The 25,737-nt window shown below is 45.6% G+C and overlaps 1 protein-coding gene across 8 annotated transcripts in view; it reads left to right on the forward strand.

Annotated features, from left to right (window-relative positions):
- Positions 1-25,737, forward strand: part of PDZD2 (PDZ domain containing 2) — a 474,581-nt gene that overhangs the window by 343,882 nt on the left and 104,962 nt on the right. For 7 of the 8 annotated variants that reach the window (XM_032135867.2, XM_058430032.1, XM_058430033.1 and 4 more), the window contains 3 exons: positions 6,045-6,546; positions 18,750-18,892; positions 23,272-23,404. In XM_032135867.2, coding sequence (XP_031991758.1) covers positions 6,045-6,546; positions 18,750-18,892; positions 23,272-23,404 — 778 coding nt within the window. The remainder of the gene's footprint in view (positions 1-6,044; positions 6,547-18,749; positions 18,893-23,271; positions 23,405-25,737) is intronic. The other variant, XM_058430034.1, reaches the window with a different exon arrangement.

Raw genomic sequence — 25,737 nt, forward strand, 5'->3', positions numbered from 1 at the left:
TGGCCTCCAAAAGCTTTGAGATTATAGGTGTGAGCCACAGCGTCTGGCCCCAAGTTACTTTGAATTGCACACATAGACACCCATGGTTCAGCTTGGCAGCGCCCGCCATGGGTTCACACTATGTGCCAGGCATTAATAATTGATGGCTGAATGCCCGAGATGATTTTCAGAGGTACCTGGAAATTGTTTCTTCCAAAGGTTTTGGCAAAACAGTCAAATATCAAAACTATACAGCTGCCTCAAGCCCTCTTTTAATAGAATCTGGGCATAGATAAATTATGTATGTCTTCAGCCTTCTGACATCTCCTTGTATTTACCCCTTTCTTATCTATTTTCTCATCTTTCTTGGTCTTTAAACTCCAGGCAGCTTTATTCCTCCAGCTCTTCTAGGCCCCCACCCTCACCTGCCAACCTCTTCCCAGGACTCCCACCCTTGGAGAGCCCAGTCTCCAGAATTATGATAGAGCGTCAGGGAACAGAGGAGTTGCTCAAAACTTTCTTTCAGATAAGGCACCTTTTGCGGGAAAAGGAGGAGGATGTGATGTGTCCAGAAGAGGCCTGGTGAGGTAAAGAACTACAACTGGCCAGACGCAGTGGCTTGCTCCTGTAAGCCCAGCACTTTGGGAGGCTGAGGCGGGCAGATCACTCGAGGCCGGGAGTTCGAGACCAGCCTGGCCAACATGGCAAAACCCTGTCTCTACTGAAAATACAAAAATTTAGGCAGGCATGATGGCGTGCACCTGTAATCCCAGCTACTTGGGAGGCTGAGGCAGGGGAATCACTTGAACCTGGGAGGTGGAGGTTGCAGCGAGCTGAGATCACACCACTGCACTCCAGCCTGGGCAACAGAGCGAGACTGTGTCTCTTAAAGAGAACTACAATAGATTTCAGAAGGAAAGTTCTAGTCTAGAACTCAGAACCTCATTTCTGGATACTGTGGTCTTTCCATTTGTCTTAAAGTCATCCTGCAAAAGTCAAAGTAAAATAAATCTTCATTGAATTAATAATTTTGCATGCCAGAGGAAAATTGCAAATTAAAAAAATATGTGATGGAGAAGCGTGTGAAAGACTAACCATACCTGTTTATGGAGAGGAAGCCTTCTAGTTTTCTAGAGGACATGATTGTATTCCATTTCTTTCTCAAATACTGACTTCAGAGTTTAGTGTAATGATTCTAATGCTGGGTAAGAATCCTACTGAACAGAAAAAGGAACCTGAATGTATGAAATAGTCAGAAGGAGTTGGAAAAGTTATGTAAATCATTTAAATACACATGGACAGAGAACGTGGAGGCCTCATATTGAAGGTGGTTTAAAGAATTCTAAGAATGGCCAGGCGCAGTGGCTCATGCCTGTAATCCCAGCACTTTGGGAGGCCGAGGTGGGCGGATCATGAGGTCAGGAGATCGACACCATCCTGGCTAACACGGTGAAACCTCTTCTCTACTTAAAGTACAAAAAATTAGCCAGGCATGGTTGGCAGGTGCCTGTAGTCTCAGCTACTTGGGAGGCTGAGGCAGGAGAATGGCGTGAACCCCGGAGGCAGAGTTGGCAGTGAGCCGAGATCGCACCGCTGCCCTCTAGCCTGGGAGACAGAGCAAGAGTCCATCTCAAAAAAAAAAAAAAAAAAAAAAAGAATTCTAAGAAAATACCCCCTATTTAAAGTCTCTTTCTCACCAGCTTGCTGCAGCATCTGTAATTCATTCATTGCCCTTTGTCTGCAGGAAGACCTTAGAAAATTCCGTGTCCAGGAAGGAATAAAATAACCTGTCATACAGTTCCTTTAAGGTGACAGGGTCTTATTTACTGCCAGGAAGCTGGAGAGGACAGGGAGATGGTGCTGAACTCAAGATAAACTCCTTTTGCCTTTGTCATTTTGCCAAGAATGGACCCTGCAGAAGAAGTAAAACACTGTCTCAGTCACAGGCACCTTCCAAGTTTCTTGGAACTTCCATGAGAGTACAGGGGAGAAAGGTATTTAAGTTCTTATACTCTGAATCAATAGGCCAGACGTTTTGGTACTGAAAAGGTCTCTGCATACCACTCATCGTGTTGTTTAGAGATTTAACATATTTAATAAAAAGTAGATTCCCAAAAAGCAATTTTAAATGAACTTTGTCTCCAAGCTAAATCTTTTCAGGGTGATCGTAAATGTTTCAGAGGCCTAAGACAACTTGGAGATAAAATGAATATTTCTGGCCAAGAGCAGTAGCTCACGCCTGTAATCCCAGCACTTTGGGAGCCTGAGGTGGGTGGATCACCTGAGGTCAGGAGTTCCAGACCAGCCTGGCCAACATGGTGAAACCCCATCTCTACTAAGATACAAAAAAATTAGCCGGGCATGGTGGTGGGCACCTGTAATTCTAGCTACTCGGGAGGGTGAGGCAGGAGAACCCCTTGAACCCAGGAGTGGGAGGTTGCAGTGAGCTGAGATTGTGCCACTGCACTCCAGCCTGGGCAGCTGAGTGAGACTCCATCTCAAAAAAAAAACAAAATTCATTTTTTCCAGGTTTATGTTTTGTGCTGTGCACCAGATCAATACTGTTGGGATGACTTGCTCCTCTTATGCCCAGAATTCTTCCTGGGAAACTAGCGTTCACAATTATTAGAATGTGAAAACAAATGAGATGATCCATTTTAACATCGTCACCTTACAGATGAGGTAACTAAAGTGCAGGCTTGACCGTGACTTAAAGAGAATTGCACAGTGGGCAGAGTGTAGGCTTTGGAATCAGGCAGGTTTGGATCTGCTGCTCGTAGTGATGTGAACTTGGGCAAGCCGATTGATATTTCCAAGCTGCAGTTTCATCTCCTGTTAAGACAGTTCTTAGGTAATTAGTGTCTATAAGGCACCTGCTCAAAGAATGAACTCAAAATTTGCCCATAATACTATATTCACTATGAACACAAAATTTGCCCGGTAATACTATGTTCACTGTTTTTTAAAAATTGAGACACAATTCACATAACAGAAAATTAACCATTTTCAAGTGTACATTTCAGTAAGTTTTAGTGCTGGGTTGGGCAACCATCACCGCAGTCTAATTCCAGAACATTTCCTTCACCCCCAAAACCCTGGATCTATTAGCAGTGAGTCCCAGTTCCCCTCTCCCCCACTCCTGGCAAACACTAGTCTGTCTGTCTCTATGGATTTGCCTGTTCTGGACATGTCGTATAATGGAATCATGTAGCTTTTTGTGGTCTGATTTCTTTCACTTTGCATAATGTTTCCAGGTTTCACCCATGTTGTAGCATATAATTTATTCCTTTTTTACTGACAAATAATATTCCATTATATGGATATATCAACATTTGTTTATCTGTTCATCAGTTGATGGAAATGGAAGACCCAGCTGTCAGGTGTGATAGAAAAGAGTTGCCGTTGTTTTAATGGTTAGGTCAAAGCCAGAATGAGGACTTGGGCATCCCACTCTCAATCTAGTCTTGTGTTTATGCCCTGCACTGTTTTTCATGACATCTGAGCGTGTGTATTTTAAATAGTAGTGGTTTTCTGAAAGAAAACCTTACAACCTGGCTACCTACTTTTAGGATTTTATACCTCTCCATGGATTTTTCCAGTGTGGAAAAAATGTTTACAATGCAAAGAAATGAAATCTATACATTATAGAAAAATTGTGCTGAGAGACAGGTTTAATTTTTATTTTCAAGACTAGTGGATGGTGTTTTGTTTGTTTGAGATGCAGTCTCACTCTGTCGCCCAGGCTGGAGTGCAGTGGCGCGATCTCAGTTCACTGCAACCTTTGCCTTTCGGGTTCAAGCGGTTCTTGTGCCTCAATCTTCTGAGTAGCTGAGACTACAGCCGCGCACCACCACGCCTGGTTAACTTTTGTATTTTTAGTAGAGACGGGGTTTTACCATGTTGGCCAGGCTGTTCTGGAACTCCTGACCTCAGGTTATCCTCCTGCCTTGGCCTCCCAAAATGCAAGGATTACAGGCGTGAGCCACTGCACCTGGCCTAGTGGATGGTCTTAACGCCTCTTTGTCCCTCTGTATTTCGCACGATGACCTAGCGTCTGTACAGTATCTTTTATCTGCCTGTTTTTCTACATGTAAGTTTACTACCATGGTTTCTAGCCTGGGATCAAAGGTTTGGTTGATGTTTGAGTCATGAGTCCCCCCTGCCCCCCCTTTTTTTTGTTCACTTTATTCCATGGCAAACATTCAGAATTATTCTCTCCTTTAGTTAGACAGTCACTGTCATTCCATTAACGTGACCATTAGGTGTGGGGAATATGTGCCTTTGGGCCAGAATTTAGTGCATTTCAGGCACATCTGGTCACCTCTCCTTCCCGCTCCCTTGCCTGCTACCTAAGTGAAAGCTCACTATGAGATGAGAGGAGGCCTTTGATGATCTGGCCTCCTTCCCATGTAATGTAATGACTGCTCCAGCTCTCAGTTCTGATTTCCCTGCTGACAAGATCACAGAAGGCATGTTAATGTCTGTTTACCTGCAGTCATCATTTCTTCAGAGGCAGCATTGCATGTAGCCCCAGGCTTTTACTGCGTGGGCGTATGAAGTCCAGAAGCAGATCTGATTTGTAAGGGATTTGGTTGTTGACACTTTTGCTTAGGAACCACTGATGTGTAGAATGTGGTAAGATTCCAGTGGCGAAGGCGTTTTCCTGGGTTCATCAGGGATTTGTGCTGCTTTATCTTAGGTAGCACAAGTGGAGGGTCCAGCTCACCCTCGTTTCCTGACTTTGCGCAAGGGTTTTCTTTGCCAAAGCTTTGATGATCCAGTCCTGAATACCCCTAATTACTCATTTCATCTGATGTTGTATTTTCTTATCGTTCTTTAAGATCTGGAGCAGTTATCATGTGTCATACTTCATATACCTTATCTCCTTTATATTACTTCCTGCTTCTAAATATCTGCCAGCCCTCACATATATGAAAACGCGACTGACCCTGACCCTTGTCTTCTCCATGCTGAGTGTCCCTTATTCCTCCAGCTGTTCTGGTTGACACAGTCTCCAACAGCCTTTTGTCCTGGTCCTCCTTTGTCTATGTGCTTTCCACATTGTCAGTGCTCCTCCTAATGTGATGTCCAGACTGGAAATGACACTCCATGTGTGCTATGATCAGCCTAAACTAGGACTGATACCAAGACGTGAGCGTGATCCTCATTCAACACAGTGTACTGTTGCCATCAGTGCCTACTTAGCCAGTTGCCTATTTGTTTTGTTTTGTGTTTTTGGAGACAGAGTCTCACTCTGTCACCCAGGCTGGAATGCAGTGGCGTGATCTCGGTTCACTGCAGCCTCTGTCTCCCAGGCCCAAGTGATCCTCCCACCTCAGCCTCCCGAGTAGGTGGGATTACAGGCAGGGACCACCACACCGGACTAATTTTTGTATTTTTAGTAGAGACGGGGTTTCGCTATGTTACCCAAGCTGGTCTCAAACCCCTGGACTCAAGCAGTCTGCCCACTTGGCCTCCCAAAGCGCTGGGATTACAGGTGTGAGCCACTGCACCCAGCCATCAGTTGGCTTTTAATACCAGTCATGACCTGTTACCCCTACTCAGTGAGGCATAGGCTCCCATTGTTGTGCTGTTGATTATTTGCTCCTAAGAGCAGAACTTTATACTTCCCCTAATCCACTCTACCCGTTCTTTACCCTGGGGACTCATAGTTTCATTCCATTGGAACTATATGGATGGGAGCCTAGCATAATTCTGATGCAAGAAATGGTTGGAGTGAAGAAGAATTTTATTTTTTAATGATATGTTAGCATTGGCTCTGTTCCTAGAAAAATCCTTCTCCAACTCCTGATCCTGCGGTACTTAAATTAGTCATTTCTAGTTCATGGGGTTTTGTGTGTGTTTGGGGAGTTTGGGGGTAATTGTTTGCATCAATTATTACATAGATGAAAAGAATGAATCGGGTGTTGAATCTCTTTAGGAAGCTGAATACCTCAGTCCATCGGCCGACTTGTCACTTGGGTGGACCCTTGAATGCATCTGTCTGCTGTGCTGTCTAGGAAGGGTGTGTGGGGTTCTAACTGGCACCTCTCTGTCTGTTGCAGTTACCTGGCTGAGCAGTGCTGGAATGGAGGCTTTATCTACCTGATCATGCTGCGTCGCTTTAAGCACAAAGCCCACTCCACTTATAATGGCAACAGTAGCAACAGCTCTGAACCAGGAGAAACACCTACCTTGGAGCTGGGCGACCGAACTGCGAAAAAGGGGAAACGAACCAGAAAGTTTGGGGTCATCTCCAGGCCTCCTGCCAACAAGGCCCCTGAAGAATCCAAGGGCAGCGCTGGCTGTGAGGTGTCCAGTGACCCCAGCACTGAGCTGGAGAACGGCCCTGACCCTGAACTTGGAAACGGCCATGTCTTTCAGCTAGAAAATGGCCCAGATTCTCTCAAGGAGGTGGCTGGACCCCATCTAGAGAGGTCAGAAGTGGACAGAGGGACAGAGCATAGAATTCCAAAGACAGATGCTCCCCTGATCACAAGCAATGACAAACGCCGCTTCTCAAAAGGTGGGAAGACGGACTTCCAATCGAGTGACTGCCTGGCACGGGTAAGGTTTGGTTTGATTATGGAACCAGAATTTTATTTATTGTGTTTGTGTGTTTGTTTTTGCAGCCCAGCCCATGTGGGAAATACAAGCTGGGCTCAGAGCCAGAATTTTAAAAGAAATATTGTTTGAAGTTGCTTTTAAGGTTTAAAAAATATACCTAAGATGACCTCCCATTGAGAAGCCAACAAATGCATTAAGAAAAGTGATCAGAGGAGAATGACAAAAAAGCTCCATTTTATCCTACGTAAACAAAGAGCTAGTCAAGTGATCCTAAGTGGAAAACTCAAGCCTTCTGTGTTAAAATTTGAGTCATGTGAGGTCCAGATAAAGTACTTAGCTGCATTATTATTTATTGCTGCTGTCACCAGTGGAATTGCTGCTGCAAGGCCAAGAATTCCTGATGGCAGTTGACACCACAAACATCTAAGCCTCAGTATTACACAGGAAGGGTATTCAACACACAGGGAAGCATCTGCTTTTATTTTTAGCCGTTCAAAATTAGTGATGTTTTCATGGGATCGCGTTATTACATTGCTGAATTCTAGGGAAGTTTGGAAGCTTGACAAAAATCTCTGATGCTATGAAATCCAGCTGCGAGGGTCAAAGTTGGTTACCACACCTGCTTTGCCTTTAGGTGTATTTTGAATGATAAGGGGTAAGCTTCTAGCCGCAAATGGTCTCCCTCATTATAACCAACATTCTGTCCTATGAGAATTGCATTTCTTTAGGGTAGACATGTTCATTCCAAGAATCTTCTTAGATATTCCTACAGGCTCCATTTGAAACGATAAACTGCCTTTGTGGATGCTGATTGGTTTCTTCTCTGACTCAGGAGACACCCCTTAGGGATGAAAGAGAAAGTTATAAAGATCAAAATGGGTGTAGGAGTATCAAGCTGAGAACAGGCACGGCAGCTTGTGACTATAGTCCCAGCACCTTGGGAGGCTAAGGATGGTAGATAGCTTGAGCTCAGGAGTGTGAGACCAACCTGGGCAACATGGTGAAACCCTGTCTCTACCAAAAATACAAAAAATTAGCTGGGGGCCTGAGTGGGAGGATCACTTGAGCCTGGGAGGCAGAGGTTACAGTGAGCCAAGATTGCACCACTGCACTTCATCCTGGGTGACAGAGCAAGACCCTGTCTCAAAAAAAGAAAACAAGAAGTATCAAGTTGAGTTTTGTCTGCTGAGAAATGGTGCCCTGGGAATAAGTGTGATTTCTGCCATTGTAGCCAAATGTACAATGGGTTGAAAAGACTTACAATAGCCCCTCTCTCAAGAGATTATGTTCCTTCATTTGAGGAGCTGGGTGATCTTCATAAAGTTGGACACAGAGGAGGCATTATTTGTAAATAGAATGTATGAACAAGAAAAAAATTGATCTCTCCACCAATGATTTGCTACCAATTTTATGAGTTCCCCCAAAAAGGATTAAGGACAAAAAAAAAAAAAAGATTATAATATACACCTCTTCCAAATGAAGGGCAGTGAAAATATTATAATGTGTTTCTTATCAGTGCAAACTCTATCTTGATAGGCTTTCTTCCCTAATGATTAGATTGTGCATACACAGAAAGCCTCATGTGAACAAAATAAGGTAGTGGGTATTGGCTCCCTTAATCATTTGAAGGTTTAAGCCACCAAAGGAGGTTGAATCTCATGAACAGTCCCAAGAATAGGCCTTCATTTGATCTAGGACACAAATAGTTTGGAATGATTTTAAAACAAAGGGCCACGTGCAGGGGCTCAGGCCTGCAATCCCAGCACTTTGGGAGGCCCAGGCAAGTAGATAACTTAATGCCAGGAGTTCAAGACCAGCCTGGCCAACATGGCAAAACCAAAAATACTAAAAATACAAAACTTAGCTGGGCATGGTTGCACATGCCTGTAATCCTAGCTACTCGGGAGGCTGAGGCTGAGGCACGAGAATTACTTGAACCTGGGAGGCGGAGGTTGCCGTGAGCCAAGAATCGCACCACTACCCTTCATCCTGGTCAACAGAGTGAGACTGTCTCAAAAACAAACAAAAGCTAATCTAAGAGATTACTCATCCTCTGCTCACCTTAATTAAATGTAATAATTCTATTAGTAATAAATTAAGATTGAACTTCTGGCCGGGCGCGGTGGCTCACACCTATAATCCCAGCACTTTGGGAGGCCAAGGTGGGCGGATCACCTGAGGTCAGGAGTTCAAGACCAGCCTCAACATGGAGAAACTTCGTCTCTACTAAAAATACAAAATTAGCCAGGCGTGGTGGTGCATGCCTATAATCTCAGCTACTCGGAAGGCTGAGGTAGGAGAATTGCTTGAACCTGGGAGGCAGAGGTTGCGGTGAGCCAAGATCGCGCCATTGCACTCCAGCCTGGGCAACAAGAGCGAAACTATGTCTCCAAAAAAAAAAAAAAAAAATTGAACTTCTGGAGTCACTATTTGAAGACTACGCATATCAGAGTTCCTTTGCCTGGTTTTTATGCTCAAGGTCAAACATCCTATGAGGTGTAAATGAAAGAGTGAAAACAACCAAACTGTGATCCATTGCCTTTAGGGCATTTTTTTAAAAAGCCGTATGCCTATAGAAAGGGGAGACTTGCCATCTGGAATTTGCATTCTTTGTAACTGTTTATAATTCATATTCTGATTTTTGGCCCCGGGTCATACCTTTTGTCTTGGTAAATCAGAATGGACCACGCATTTTCTCAGGCTCAAATATTTTAGCACCCTTTTCAACCATAAAATTATCTTTATTAGGTGCATTTGCCCAGGATTGACAGGGTTGGCAAAAAGTAGATTTTCACAGCTTTCCCCCACATTCTGATGGCACCCAAATTGGAACCAATAGACCTTCACACAAGATTGTTTAGTTCTTGGGATTTTTATTTTTACTCCAGGACAGAGACCAAGGTCATGCTAAAATGGAATTTCCAGAAAAACAGAAAATGCCTATTTACCTCTTAAGCCTTGGAGGGGGCAGGGAAAAATTTTCGTTCCATTTGAATAACGGGAGATTAAACATGTCATTATTTTTCCATTTCTGCCTTTATAATGATTTAATGTAGCTGCAAAAACTTAATAAATGACAGAAAAGCTCATAATCATTCAGACCATTTTTGTTTGTCAGGTACTTCTTTTTCATAACTGTTACTTGTCCCAAGAAAATGTTACATTAAAATAAACCCTCAGTCTTTCCTTTTCCATCCAGTTCCCTCTTAACATTGCAACAGGAAATATATTTCCTTTAAACAAATTTTTCTTTTTAAAAAATGGCATTTTCTATAAAACATTAACTCACAATAATACATATATAAGCAGATTACTATTTAAAAAGACAAAGTTGGATTTATCCTCTAAAACAGAATCTCCTAGGACATAGACAAACTATTTTAGACATGAGTTCAAAGTTCCTCATTATCTTCTTAGCAAAGATCTTTACTACTAAGAGTTTTTGTGAGTCTGCTTATATAGAATGCAATGTATTTGTATAATGCTACATGTTGAAAATGAATACAACCAAATGTAGTCACATAACAAAAAAAGAATCCTACCACTTGCCAAGCAGGCGAGTTTATTCATGACTGGCATGGGTATGTCTATGGGCACATTTGTGGTCTTTCCCTAGGAATTGTAATCTACCCTGTACACTACCAGACCCTTTTCCTATGCCTCCTCTGTAAGTAGTTCAGCAGAGACCTCATGCAGGCTTCCTGGATCTGCATCTGCAGAAATGAGTAGAAAACTCAGAAGGAGCGTCACACTCAGAACATCTCCGTGATGGGCCCTCATGTTTGCATCAGAGGCAGCTTGAGGATGGTCCTTTTCCAGGAAGCCCCCTTGGTCACTGGGTGAACTCACATTGTCCTACATGGTAACATCTCCCAAGCCTGTGTCTGAGCCCTCAGCTCTCTCCTGAGCCCCTGAGTTTTGTGCCCACTGCCTGCAGGATGTCTCCATCTTGGATATTTCACATTATGCCTAAAACTTAGTGCATCACTTTCCCATACCGCTGAACCCACTCCAGTGCTCCAGATCTCCCCATCCCCAAAGTTTGCCCAAGCTGGAAGTTTGATGAGATTCACTGGGGGTGACCAACCATCCTGATTTGTCCAGAACTTCCCCTGGTTTCTCACTGAAAACCCTGGGAAACCCTCCGTCCTAGGGAGACCGGGACAGCTGGTCATCTTGGAGTCACCTGAAGCACTGCCTGCTCCCTTCTGCCATGTCCGGTCAATCACCAAGTCCCCTCAACTGTAGCTCCTTTCAAAATCCTGCAGCTCCACCTGCCTCTCTCTTTACTCCCATAACTTCAGGTCAGGCTAGGCTGCTTTCATTTCCCCCCTGGGCTGTCATAATACTCCCCTACCCGGGACATCGCCCCACTCCTATTCCATTCATCCACTGTCCCAACTGCCACCAGAGGGACCTTTCTAAACAGCACATCTCATTACTCACACACATACACATAGGTGCACAACATACATGTGTGTGCACACACACACACTGTAGCTGAAACCCATTTGGTGGGTCCACTTTGCCTTCATGGTTGTTAGCAAACACATTGGGATGTCATTTGAGGCCCTTTATTATCTGATTCCTGCTTAACTGTCTGCCTCCATCTCTCACTGCTTTCTTTTTTCTCTTTTTTACCTTTACCAGTTTATTATATAATAAAGAATACAGATGAAGAATGACATAAGGCAAGGTCCAGAGGGTTCCCAGCACAGGAGCTTCTGTCCCTGTGGAGGTGGGGGTGAGGGGGGTGCATCACCCTCCTGGCATGTGGATGTATTCACCATCCTGGAAGCTCTCCAAACCTCATACTCTAGGGATTTGTATGAAGGCTTCATCCTGAAGGCCTGATCATTTGTTAACTCAAAATCCAGCATTTCTTCCCTGACTCCAGAAAATGGGGGTAGGGCTGAAAGTTGCAAGCTTCTCATGGCCTGTCCTTTCTGGTAACTAACTCCCGTCTGGAAGCTATCCCTGATACCCAGTTTCTTACTGCTTTCTTCCTCCCTGATTTGGAGTGAATTCGCTGCAAGCTTTTTCAAAGACCATACTTACTGTCACCTCTGAGCCTTTGCGAGTGCTGCGCTCACTACCCGGTTTCTTCTCCCCTCTCCTGCGTCGCTTCTACCTTTCCTGGGGGACCAAGCCTCAAGACACCCTCCTCTAGGAGGCCTCTGTGACATTCCTGCCACCTGCTCTGTCATTAGCCATCTCCTCTTCGGTCTCCTGCGGTACCCTCTGCTGGTCTTCATTCATGCCTGAGCCCCACGTATTCCAATTACCATTTGGCTTGTCATGTCCCCAGTAGACTTTAAGAGCAAAGCCTTTGATTTTTTAAAATGTTTTATATATTTGGGGGATGGAGGTACAGATTTCTTCAACACATATATTACGTAGTGATGAAGTTCAGGCTTTAACGTGCCCATCACCTGAATAGTGAACATGGTACTCGATAAATAATTTTTCAGCTCTCATGCTGCTTCCCCCTTTTCCAGTCTCCAGTGTCTATTATTCCACTCTGCATGGACAGCCATTGTTCACCTCCCACTTACAAGTGAGAACATGGAGTATTTGACTTTGTGTCCTGAGTTATTTCACTGAAGGTAATGGCCTTTTGTTCCATCCATGTCACTGCAAAAGACATGATTTAATTCTGTTTTATGGCTGAGGAGTATTCTGTGGTATATACCACATTTTCTTTTCTCTCTCTCTCTTTTTTTTTTTTTTGAGATGAAGTCTCACTCTGTCACCCAGGCTGGAGTGCAGTGGCGCGATCTCAGCTCACTGCAACCTCTGCCTCCCAGGTTCAAGTGATTCTCTTGCCTCAGCCTCCCAAATAGCTGGGACTATAGGCACACGCCACCATGCCCAGCTAATTTTTTTTGTATTTTTAGTAGAGAGGGGGTTTCACCATGTTGGCCAGGCTGGCCTCAAACTCCTGACCTCTAGTGATCCACCCGCCTCAGCCTCCCAAAGTGCCAGGATTACAGGCATGAGCTACCATGCCTGGCCTGGTGTATACCACATTTTCTTTATCCGGTCAGCCGTTGATAGACACTTAGGTTGAGTCTATATCTTTGCTATTGTGAATAGTGCAGGGCGGGGCCTTCTTTGTCTTTGTTTCCTGTCTTAGCTCAGTGCCTTGTAGATACTTATTAATCAAGGCCCCAAGAGTACTGGTCCTGGGAGATGGGACCCTGAAGTTCCTGCCTCAGTTCCGCCATCCCCAGCACTGTGGCCTTCAGGTTGCTGCGGCCTTTCTCTGGCTTTCTGTTTTCTCACCTGTAAACTAAGCATTTTGGTCTCATGACTAAGGGACTTCCAGCTCTGACATTATGCTCACCCATTTCTTACTGATCATTCTGAATAAGAAGGGGTAAGCAAACGGCTTCAGAAAAGGTTTTCAGCTAGAGCCGGAGCACTTACTGCAGCAAGATTCTGGCTGGATTGTGTCTTCTCACATATGGGGCAAAGTTGCTGTTGTAAAGTTTTCTTTTTGGTTCCAGCAGTAATGAGGTCATTTAAATGCTGTGAGACAGCTCTCTTTAATGTACCGCTCCTGTTTTGGTAAATAAATCCCTTCGTTGGCTTCAGTGAAGGGATGCATGTGTGAACTCACACAGTAATTGGCAGTTTACAGGAAAGGGTAACACTCCAACAGCATTAGTGCAGAAGTCCATAGCATCCAGTTTTTCAGGGTTTGGCTTTTTCTCAATAGGCTGACAAAGTCTCGTTGCCCTTTAAGCTAATGTAAAAGAAAACAAATGCCCAAACCATCTGTCTAGACAGGGTCTGTTGCAGAACTCGGTCTCTCCAACTGGACCAGGGTTCACACAATGAACACTGGCAAACAGACAGATCTCCCATCTGTGTGAGCTTCTTAACCTCAGTCTCAAGGACCATCTTGGAGCTGTAAGATTAGTGGATAAACATTCTATATTTGTTCATTCAGTGCTATTTATGGGATATTATTATGTGGTAGACACTGTTCTAATTGCCAGAGAACTGGTTGGTAAACAAGACAGACAAGGTTCTTACAGCATTTATAGCATTCCACGAACAATAACTAAGCAAATCCACAAATCACAGTGTCAGAAGCTGACGAGTCAATGAAATAAAACAGGGTGAAGTGAAAGCTGGCCGGGCACTGTCATGGGCAGGGGGCTGGTTGATGTTGGGTGTCAGAGCAGGAAGATCTCAGTAAAGAGGCAATGTTTGAGCTGAGGACTGAGTGTCAGAAAAGGGCAGCCCTGCATAATCTGGGGCAGAATGTTCCCAGGGAAGAACCAGCAAAAGCATCTGCCCTCAGGCAGGAATGATAGAGTGTTCCATGAGAAAGACACTGGGCACCAGGAAACGATTCATGAGGTGTGGGCAGGGCTGGTTACAGAGGTTCGCATATGCCACCTTGGAGTTTGAACCTTATTCTCGGTCCGGTGGGAAGTTGTTGGAGGGCTTATGCTGAGTGCATCACAGCCTATGTTTTTTAAACCTTCCCCTTGGATGTTTGATGGAGGATAATGGATTGTAGGAGGTGAAATTTAAAAGGGAGACCAAACTGGAGGCTATCGCGGTCACCCAAGCTAAAGATGCTGGTCACTTTGACAGGGGGGAGGTTAAGGGGAGGAGATGAGCCAGAGTCGGTGGATGTGGGATCTGTTTTGGAAGTAGACTCTACAGATGGTGCTTGTGGTTCAGATGTGGGAGGTGAAACAGAAGGAATCACAGATACTTAATGGACTTTTGGCTTGTGGATCATCTTTAGCCTGAGTAGAGGATAATGCTGTTTCCATTGAGATAAGAAAGCCAGGAGTAAGAGGGGAAAAAAGTCCAGTTTTGATTGTACTAAGGTGTATATCAGATACCCAAGTGGAATTGTTAAGGAGGCAGTTGGAAATATCCTTAATATCGTTATATTTAAGTTGGCCTGTTAGTTTTTGGCAGTACTAGTTTTAGCCTAATAAATGTCAGACACTGATTTATTTTTTACTGAACGTTGCTGTAGGCAAATACATTTAAAACTGACAATTGTGGGCCGGGCACGGTGGCTCATGCCTGTAATCTCAGCACTTTGGGAGGCCGAGGCGGGCAGATCACCAGTGGTCAGGAGTTCGAGACCAGCCTGGCCAACATGGTGAAACCCTGTCTCTGCTAATAATACAAAAATTAGCTGAGTGGATGTGGTGGTGCGCACCTGTAATCCCAGCGACTCGGGAGGCTGAGGCAGGAGAATCGCTTGAACCCAGGAGGCAGAGGTTGCAGTGAGCCGAGATTGCGCCATTGCACTCCAGCCTAGGTGACAGAGTGAGACCCTGTGTCAAAAGAAAAAAACAAAACAAAACAAAAAAAACTGCTAACATTTACTTCTTGTTGCTTGTGTCTTCCTTTGTAGTCCTCTGAACTCCCTTCCTTAGATGATCAGAAATTCCAAGGTGAGGAAACTTGCATTAATTTCTTTGGACACTCCCCTGCTATTTCCTACTTTCAATTAAAAAAAAAATTATGTTATTGGATAAAAGTGAAAAAGAAGGTCTGTTTCTTGACTAGTGTAGTTGGGGGCTATATTACAGATTGGTGATTTCTGCCCTCTGAAGCCAATTTTATTTGTTAAGTGTTTTGCATGACTTTATTTTTAACGAGTTTTGTGGTTTGGGGCTGGGGGCAGCCAAGTGGAGTGGAAATGTGGGTGCTGTTGATGGAAAGTGTCTTGAACTCTTCTGTCAGTATATATATATACACATTCGAGCTGATACTCTATTCCCATGAACATCGTTTTGCATGTTTCTTGTCACATGTCCTACTTCTAAAAGTATTTAAAAATTAGAAAGGAATGTACCTAGTATTGTTACATCCTTTGTTGACCATACTTACATGTTTTGTTTAACAAAGAGGAGGGGAAAAGGGGATAAGAATGATGGTGTAAACTAGTAAAGGAGGTGGATAGGTTTTTACTAATTTGTGCTAAAACCCAAATAGATTTTCTTATTTCTGGACTCTAAGAATGGTTCCTGTTGCTCTTGGGAAGGAGGTCCACAACTTTTCTGTCCTGGGGGAGGAGGAAACACTCACATTCTAGACCCCAGCAGCCATAGCATATCTTCCATGGAAAAAAACAGCCAGCGTCCTACTCTCAAGTGTGCCTCTTCCATGGAAAAAAAAAAAAAAAAAGCCACGGTCCTACTCTCACGTGTGCCATGAGGCAGCCACAGGGCTGCTCCCTATGCTGGTGTGGGAGGCGCAGAAAGCCAGGACAACATCCAGTCAGCACATCCCTGATTCTGTTCTTTTCAGTGGTGTCCGCTAGGCCATCGGGCCCCATTGGAAGTGTTGAAAGTTGCCATCTTGGCGGTTGCACTGATCCTCAAGGATGGCTTTTTGGAAGTAGTAGAGCAATGAGAGACTTCGCAGGCCAGGGAGGATGTTTCTGAATGGGGAAGGGAAAGGTGTTCCAGAGGTCAGAAGCAGCAAACCAAAAACCATAGAGTCCAAAATGAGGTGACTGGATGAAATAGAGATCACTGACAAGTTCATGAACTACTGTGGTAAGCCAGTGACTTCTGAAGTTACATTTGGCCAGACAGGCTTCATTTGACTGTGGTCAGGGGATGGAGGAGACAGTTGGCACCAGTGTCTGTTCCTGGGATAGCGGAGCCCCACCGAACAGTGCGCTACCCGAAGGAGTGTGGGATCCAACAGGTCTCTCCAGACATTCCTATTGCTGCACATCAATGACTGCTCAACATCTGTTTTTTTTTTTTTACTGTTGCATAAAGTTTCATTTCAGTTTCTGACTGTGTATTTCAGATTTTCTGAATGCCACACATTCTTTCTCCTTTGCAAGCAGCTTGAACAGCAGGTTGCCTATTTCTAGGGGGATGGTGGCTTTGTCCATGTTGTACCTTAATGGTTCCATTGGACTTTTCATGATGGATGTTAAAAGCAGATGGCTTTTGTTTCGTATGTTGTTTCATGCGTCATATGTCATTTGTTTCATATGAAGATGGCCTTTGTTTCATATGTCTTGTGACTCAGGCCCATATAGCTAGGGCTAAAAAGAGCTACAGGGGTGAGTCTGAAGTGAGACCCCAAAGTAAATCACTTTGGAAAGTTTTGCTTTCGTTTCTCTAAATAGCTAAGGACTTGGGGGAAGTCAACAGTTTTGCAGTGAGCATATATTTGTGTCCTTGGAGTGAAGTAAGGAGACAAGCGGAGGATAAACCAAGGTAGAAAAGCTATCAGCAATCAGATGGCTTAGAGACATGGATTAGTTTATTTATTTATTTATTGTTTTTGTTTTTGTTTTGTTTGTGGGGGGAATGGAGTCTCACTGTGTCACCCAGGATGGAGCACAGTGGTGTGATCTCGGCTCACTGCAACCTCCACCTTCTGGGTTCAAGTGATTCTCCTGCCTCAGCCTCCTGAGTAGCTGGGATTATAGGTGTCCATCACCATGCCTGGCTAATTTTTTTGTATTTTTAGTAGAGATGTTGGACAGGCTGGTCTTGAACTCCTGACCTCTGGTGATCCGCCCGCCTTGGCCTCCCCAAAGTGCTGGGATTACAGGCATGAGCCACCACACCCAGCCTGGTTTTTTTTTTAAAGATTTTTTTTTTTTTTTTTTTTTTTGAGACAGAGTCTTGCTCTGTCGCCCAGGCTGGAGTGCAGTGGCCAATCTCAGCTCACTGCAATCTCCACCTCTCGGGTTCACGCCATTCTCCTGCCTCCGCCTCCCAAGTAGCTGGGACTACAGGCGCCCGCCACCATGCCCGGCTAATCTTTTTTTGTATTTTTTTTATTAGAGATGGGGTTTCACTGTGTTAGTCAGGATGGTCTTGATCTCCTGACCTCGTGATCCGCCCGCCTCGGCCTCCCAAAATGCTGGGATTACAGGCGTGAGCCACTGTGCCCGGCCATTTTTAAAGATTTTTATAGGGGTTGAAGCATTTCTTAAATGTGTTTAGGGAACATGCAGACCAGTGTCTGTGGCAGTGGGTATCAAATTCATCAACTAATTTTTTGTTTTGGTTTCTCTACCAAACATCTCATTTATATGTTTTAAGGAAGTTTGAGATTCAATTCAATATGGTGTTTTTTGTTTTTTTTTGTTTTTGTTTTTGTTTTTTTTTTTGGTGATGGAGTCTTGCTTTGTCACCCAGGCTGGAGTGCAGTGGCACCATCTCAGCCCACTACAACCTCCACCTCCTAGGCTCAAGTGATTCTCCTCCCTCAGCCTCCCGAGTAGCTGGGATTACAGGCGCTTGCCATGATGCCCAGCTAATTTGTTGTATTTTTGGTAGAAATGGGATTTCACCATGCTGGCCAGGCTGGTCTCAAACTCCTGACCTCAGGTGATCCACCTGCCTCGGCCTCTCAAAGTGCTGGGATTACAGGCATGAGCCACAGCGCCTGGCCCTCAATATGGTGTTTTTAACATAAATATGCTTATATGTGTATATATAAGTAATATAGTTACCTGTCAACATTTATTTACTGGGTGTTCTACTGCCACCTATTTGCACAGATATCTCATTTAATTCTAAGAACAAACCTGGAAATATTAAATTCCCAACTTAGAGGCAAGGAAACTGAGACTTTTAAGCATTAGGTGGCTTTCATAAGTTATAAATGGCAGAGCTGGGTTCCAACTAGTTGAAGTCTCCTGGCACCAAGACCTGAGCTTTGCCTTCCTTTCGTCTTTGTTAATTCGTAGCTGTGCAGAAGTCAAAGGCCCCCAGAAACAGCCAGTGTTTATGTGCACAGTGGCATCTGGGTTTCAGGCAGAAGCAGCTTCACTTAACAGGACCCTGTTCAGGAAATTTAATCACTTTGCTGTGTTGCCCATAGCATAGTCATTAGCCACAGGTGGCTCTTGAAATTTAACTAGAATTCAATTCAGTTAGAAATTCAGTTCCCCAGTTGCCACTAGCCACATTGCGAGCACTCAGTAGCCACCTGTGGCTGGTGGCTCCATCTTGGATGGCTCAAATATAGAACATTTCCATGATCACAGAAAGTTCTGTTGGACAGCACTGCCAGCCAGAGACTTGGGTCCAATCGGCAGAATTCTTTTCTCCTGTGATAATCTGTGATATCTGTGGACAAGTGATGGATATTCGGCCAGACGTGACAGCTCCGTTCTCCTGTGTCAATGCCGTGTGTCTGTCAACCTCCTTCATGGTGTGCTCACTTTTTCTTCCAAGGAGGAAGTTGGCCGAATATGGAAGATGGAGCTGCTCAAAGAATCGGATGGGCTGGGAATTCAGGTTAGTGGAGGCCGAGGATCAAAGCGCTCACCTCACGCTATCGTTGTCACTCAAGTGAAGGAAGGAGGTGCCGCTCACAGGTGACTAGATATCTATCCCCCCTCCCCCATCCCTCCGCCTCCTCTCCTTCCCTCCCCCTCCTCGCTGGTGCAGGTGCTCTTCCACTTGTTCAAAGCCCTGGTGATTACAGTTCATAAAGATTATGCTGGAACACAGAAGGAAACCAGGCAAGAGTGGTTCAAATTGAACACACCTCTGAGCACAGGAAGTGGCTAATTGCAGAAGATATTGCAAGATCTTCTAAAACAAGGAGAGATTGGATCTCTTTATAGTCCAGTTTTAGTTTCAAGTGAATGTTACGTATCCTAACTTGCTGAGACAATACGAGGCTACTTACTGAGAATATGCTGCTGAGTAGAACACCGCAGTCCTAAGATCTTAACTCCCATAAGACTTAACGAATGACCTGTGATTGGTTTTCAGTTCGACCACAGTTCATGCACTGGGGCTCCACTTGTCAGGTCTATCAGGATTTCAGGCATACTTAGATATATGTATCTCTGTCCTGCAGATGTGGAAGGGAAATTAAGTAAATGTGAATTTTTCTCCTTGCGATCTGAAAGCAATTCATACCTCAAAACTTCTTTTGTAGGCCAGGTGCAGTAGCTCACCCCTGTAATCCCAACACTTTGGGAGGCCAAAGCAGGAGGAGTGCTTGAGCCCAAGGTTTTAAGACCAGCCTGGGCAACATGGTGAGACCTGGTGTTTACAAAAAATAAAAATTAAAAAATAGCGGCTGGGCACGCCTGTAATGCCGACACCCTGGGAGGCTGAGGCAGATTGCCTGAGATCAGGAGTTTGAGACCAGCCTGGCCAACAGGTGAAACCCCGTCTCTACTAAACTTACAAAGAAATGAGCCAGGTGTGATGGCGTGTGCCTGTAGTCCCAGGTACTTGGGAGGCTGAGGCACAAGAATGGGTTGAACCCAGGTTGCGGAGATTGCAGTGAGCCAAGATCGCACCACTGCACTCCAGCCTGGGCAACAGAGTGAGACTTTGTCTCAATTAAAAAATAAAATAAAACAAAATAGCTGGTCATGGTGGCACACTCCTGTAGTCCTAGCTACTCAGGAGGCTGAGGTGGGAGGATCACTTGAGCCCGGGAGATCGAAGCTGCAGTGAGCCATCACTGTGCCAGTGTACTTCGGCCTGGGTGACAGAGCAAGAGACTCTGTCTCAGAAAAACAAACAAAAACTTATTTTTTAATCTGAACAATGATCTGGAAGTAGGAAGAGGAATGGTGTTTAGCTAGAGCATGTGTAAAAACAGTTTATTTTGTGTAAGAAGGATGTAGCTATCCCAAAATGTCAGGCAGGCTCTTGACTGCTAGCTAATTGCTTCCACGCACATAGGGTGTCTACTATTTGCAAGGCCTGGTGGGGCGTGTACGTATGTTGTATGCCCACACGTATACAGTAGGCATATAAAGGGAGAGTTTCGTAGATAAGCGAGTTGATCATCTTTTATCTAGTCTGGAACTTGGTGTTCAGCTCAGGTACCCTGATTCTAAGAGGGGTGTGGCAAACCAGACTGGTACTGGCCTGCCCAAGTTTGAGAGGGGACACAGAAGGATATCACATGAGGTACAGTTGAAGGAGCTGGAGATAGTCTGAAGAATGGAAAACTAAGAAGAGGACCAGGGCACAAACCAGCCAAGTCTTTTATGCTCATCAGCTCTCCTATTACAGAATAGGATGCTAATCACTAAAGTAGAGATAAGATTAACTGCAATTGTTAGTTGGGTAGTAGTAATTATTGAAGGATTAAGACCTTAGGTGGTTTTTACTCCAAAGAGCATTATTAAACTTCCAAAACGACATATGCTTTGAGGAGCTCCTGTCAGATAGACAGTTTCCCATTAATCATAGGTCTTAAGTTCTAGTCTTCCTTTAGCAAGTTGGCCATTAGGAAGTTCCTGTGCCCAGAGATAAACTTACAAAGAACTGTTCTTGTCTATCTTCCATCTGAGCCATTTCTATTGGGTCTCATCCTTTTCCTTTCATTCTTAGCCTGGAGTTGTGTGTATGTGTCTCTTTGAGCCTCTGGGGTATACGATTCACAAGCGTGGCATTTTAGTTAATAACAGGAGATGAGAGAAATGAAAGAGGGAAATAGGAAAAGGGATGGGGATGGCCTTTTTTTTTTTGAGATGAAGTCTCTTGCCCAGGCTGGAGTGCAGTGGCGCGATCTCGGCTCACCACAACCTCCGCCTCCCGGGTTCAAGCGATTCTCCTGCCTCCACCTCCCAAGTAGCTAGGACTACAGGCGCTTGCCACCATACCCCACTAATTTTTTTATTTTTAGTAGAGACGGGGTTTCACTATGTTGGCCAGGCTGGTCTTGAACTCCTGACCTCGTGATCCACCCACCTCAGCCTCCAAGGGATGGAGATGGTCTTGATGGCGTTCTGAATAAGTAAGCCCAGGACACTGGTCTGAACCATTGCGTTCTTGATTCCTCAATCCCTCTCCTCCCATAGGAAAGAGCTCCTGAGTGGCCCACCCACACAACTCCTGAGATTCCAGCTTGTTTCTTCTGTGGTCTTCCATTCCCCTTCTCCCACCATTCCAAACAACTAGTGGGGCCCTTAGCATTTCTCTGCTTCAGGAATTTTTGAAGGACAGAAACAGAGACTATCAGAATTCTCTGGTGCCTCCTGTCTTCTGTTAAAGCCCAAGTTCATAGAAAAGACAATGGCGCATGCCCTAGAGGAAGGAGACAGAAAGTGAGAGAAAAGCTGTTGAAGGAAGGAAAGGGGAGGGAAGGATGGAAAGAGAAGTCAGTTGATTCACTGAAGGACAGCCTAGCGACTGGAGACAAACGGAGCTTCTGGGTGTGTCGGAGGCACACGTGTGTTTCATGGCAGCACCCTAGGTGCTGATGTGAGCCTTTAGAACAGGGAAGTCCAATCTTTTGGCTTCCCTGGGCCACATTGGAAGAGGAAGAATTGTCTTGGGCTACACATAAACTACACTAACACTAACGATAGCTGAAAAGCTTAAAAAAATCACCAAAAAATCTCATCATGTTTTAAGAAAGTTGACCAATTTGTGTTGGGCCATGTTCAAAGCCATCCTGGGCCACATGCAGGCCACAGGTTGGCCAAGCTTGGTCTAGAGGATGCGGCGAGATCCAAGGCTTGAGGTCTCTCTGCCTCACCAGCTTTCCTATCCCACATTCAGCCATCTCTGGCTCCTTTGGGATCCTGGGAGATCAGAGCACTGGAGACTCTGGTGGAATCCACAGAACTGTTGACTCACCATCATTGAAGGGGCCTGTCCAGTGCTCTGGCACAGTGCGCCATGCCGAGCCCTGACCCACCCTAGGGGAGCAGTCCCCATGACAGCTGAGTCTCCTGCCAGCCCAATGAGAAGAAAGTTCCGAGTCAGGCGTAATTTAATTTAAGGGAAAGAAACAGAAAATGTTTGTGTACACCGTGTTTGTAACCTAGGTCTGATACCTGCAGTGACAGCAGTTTAGGCAGTTTATTTGTTCTTTTCCTTTCTTAATTTTTTTTTTTTCGGCGGGGGGGAGGGTTTGTTTTTTTGTTTGTTTGTTTGTTTTTGATTCGTCCTTCTGTATATGAAGCTTGGCTGGAGAGACTCAAGGATGAAAAAGGAGCTGAAGCCAGGCCTGGTGGCACGCACTTGTAGTCCCAGCTACTCAGGAGGCTGAGGCAGGAGGATCACTTGAGCCCAGGAGTTCTAGGCTGCAGTGAGTCAGGATCGTGCCACTCCACTCCAGCCTGGATGACAGAGCAAGACTGTCTCAAAAACAAACATACACAAAAAAACATACTTTAAAAAAAAGAAAAAGAACAAGGTGCCGAGAGTGAGAGACTGTACCCTCTGGGACCTGTAACTCTGTTGGGAGATAGAGACACGTGTAGTGTAGTGTGAATCACAGGTGCCCCAGAGGACATCTGGTCAGGGTCACGTCACCTGGGAAGAGAGGAGGGCAGTACATTAGGTAAGGAATGCAGATGGGCTTAGGATACCTCTGCTCTTTCTGAGCTTAGCTCAGTAACTCAGTCATCAGGGCAGGATTGCAGGGAGGATTAAGAAAAGAATGACTGGACTCTCCTCAAACCTTGGGGTCTTGGTTCCTCTATCACCATCTCCACCTGGATGGGAGTTTCACTGACATTGATGGTAGGCTGGTGACCTTAATGTGCATATTACTGAGCCACTGCCTGAAATCATGGAGGGAATCCTCTGATGGGAACCTGGACACACGAATAAAGCAATCGCATCCCCACCTGCCTCTGGCCCTCACAGTATCCTCTTTAGTCCAGTCTTAACCGTCCCTCCTCACGACCCTCCCTAGCTCCAGAAAATGGCCCTTCTCAGGCCCAGAATGTCTTGACAAGGGATTTTTTTCCCATCTCCCTTTCCTCAGGGATGGCAGGCTGTCCTTAGGAGATGAGCTGCTGGTAATCAATGGTCATTTACTGGTCGGGCTCTCCCACGAGGAAGCAGTGGCCATTCTTCGCTCCGCCACGGGAATGGTGCAGCTGGTGGTGGCCAGCAAGGTAGGTCGTGTTTGTTTTTTGGTACTCGTAATGGTGGCGGTGGTGAGTTGGGGTTGAGCCCCACCTCCTATGCCACACACACACACAAACACACACGCGTGCACTTGTACGTTTGCCTTGGGCCATTGAAACAGCCTTGCTTCCACAGGGCAACGCTATGTGGAGACCCTTAGCTGAAGTGCAGTTAGTTACTTGGCTTTCCTTAAGAAGTTTTTTGTTTTTGTTTTTGTCTTTTTTTTTTTTTTTGAGATGGAGTTTCACTCTTGTTGCCTAGTCTGGAGTGCAATGGCGCAATCTCGGCTCACCGCAACCTCCACCTTCCGGGTTCAAGCAGTTCTCCTGCCTCAGCCTCCCAAGTAGCTAGGATTACAGCCGCATGCCATCACATCCGGCTAATTTTGTATTTTTTGTAGAGATGGGGTTTCTCCATGTTGGTCAGGCTGGTCTCAAATTCCTGACCTCAGGTGATGCACCTGCCTTAGCCTCCCAAAGTGCTGGGATTACAGGCGTGAGCCACCATGCCTGGCCCTTTAAGAGTTTTTATAGGTATATGTTAAGGCAGGTGTCCCCAGCCCCTGGGCTGTTAGGAGCTGGGCTGCACAGCAGTAGGTGAGCGGCCTGTGAGAGAGCATTACCTCCTGAGACTCCGCCTCCTGTCAGATCAGCGGTGGCACTGGATTCTCATAGGAGGGCGAGCCCTATTGTGAACTGCACATGCAACAGATCTAGGTTGCACGCGTCTTATGAGAATCTAATGCCTGATCATCTGAGGTGGGACAGTTTCATACCAAAACCATCCCTCTCGCCCCTACCATCCTTGGAAAAATTGTCTTCCATGAAACTGGTCTCTGGTGCCAAAAAGGTTGGGGACCGCAGTGTTAGGGGATGGAAAGGAAAGAACAGAACTAAATAAAAGGTAAGAATGGTAATGAAGGACAATGTGGAGAGAGCGGCAGCTCTTCCAGGAGAAGCTGAAGAGGAGACTTGGAAGCCTGGGCAGCTGGAAAGGGAAGAGAAGCTCAGGGGCCGCCGAGGGCAGCCTGTGGCTTCTGCTGTCACTTGTGGCCTCTTGAGTGTTGGAGCTGGAGGAGGCGCTGTGAATCCTGTTTGCCCAGCCAATGTACAAATCAGACAGTGAGGCAGAACTTCCATGGCCGCTACCGTCTTGCAGAGGCCATGATGCCGTCAGCAGTGCCAGGACCCGGGCCCTAACGCCCAGCCCAGTGTCTGTCCCCTGTCTGCCTGCTGCCTCTTCTCCATGGGTCCTCCACAGGTCCTGACGCCCCAGGTAGGCCAGAGCTTCTTTCACTCCCACCCTAGAGTGCATTAATATAGTGCCCAATTCTGAGCCCCAGCATCTCCTTCTTAAAGCACTGGCTAAAGTCTGCAGGACTTCACAACCGTGGTGAGAAAGAGGAGGCGTTGACCTCTGGCGTGTCTGAGCTGTGAGCCGATGTGCTGTTGATGAGACCAGGGCAGCATCTATGTGGCCTGGTGAGAAAGAGGAGGCAGTGACCTCTCGTGTGTCTGAGCTGTAGGCCGATGTGCTGTTGATGAGACTAGGGCAGAGTCTTATGTGGCCGAGGAGCTGGTGAAGGGGAGCCATGAGGCTTTATTCCAATTCCAGCCGGGAAGGACGGGATGAGGCCACACCCTCTTAGCCCTGTGCAGCATGACGCTCTTGCTAATATGGGGAATCCTTTTTCCATTATCACTGTTGTTATTTCAAACCTGGCATCATAGGTCTCTTTATATTTTCCCCCTTAAATTGCAAGATCGATTGCTGATTTTTGGAGTATTGAACAAATAGATGAGAAGAATATTTTGGGTTATCCAAAAAATCTGCTTTCCTTTCTTTACACCTTTTTACCCCAAACCCTTGACCTAGACTCTCAGACTTCCAAAGAGTATCTACAGAGCTCTGGTGAAGACTTGGCAGGAAGAGGGGGCGTCTGAGTCCCTGGAGGTAGGCGCTGAGAACACTGTCCATTCATAGGTCCTTTCCTCCTCTTCCAGAGATACCAAGGGACACCTTGGGGTGTCTCTTGAGTCCATCACGCTCCCTGCATGTCTTCACCCAGAGCGTCTGCCTGTGGGCTGTCTGTAGCCCCTCGCTGGAAATGGGGTGGCAGAACAAACCCCGGGATTCTCTCTGTCAGCTGGTGAATTCCACAAGGAGGGAAATGCTGCAAGAGAAGGAGAAACCAGTTCATTATTTTCCAGATGAAGTGGGAGCCTGAAAGCATCTTTGGGTCTTACACACACACACACACACACACACACACACACAGACCCCACACACACACCCCACACACACACCACACACACACACC

This window comes from Hylobates moloch, unplaced genomic scaffold (genome assembly GCF_009828535.3).
Source record: "Hylobates moloch isolate HMO894 unplaced genomic scaffold, HMol_V3 SCAFFOLD_17, whole genome shotgun sequence".
NCBI classification, from domain to species: Eukaryota; Metazoa; Chordata; class Mammalia; order Primates; family Hylobatidae; genus Hylobates; species Hylobates moloch.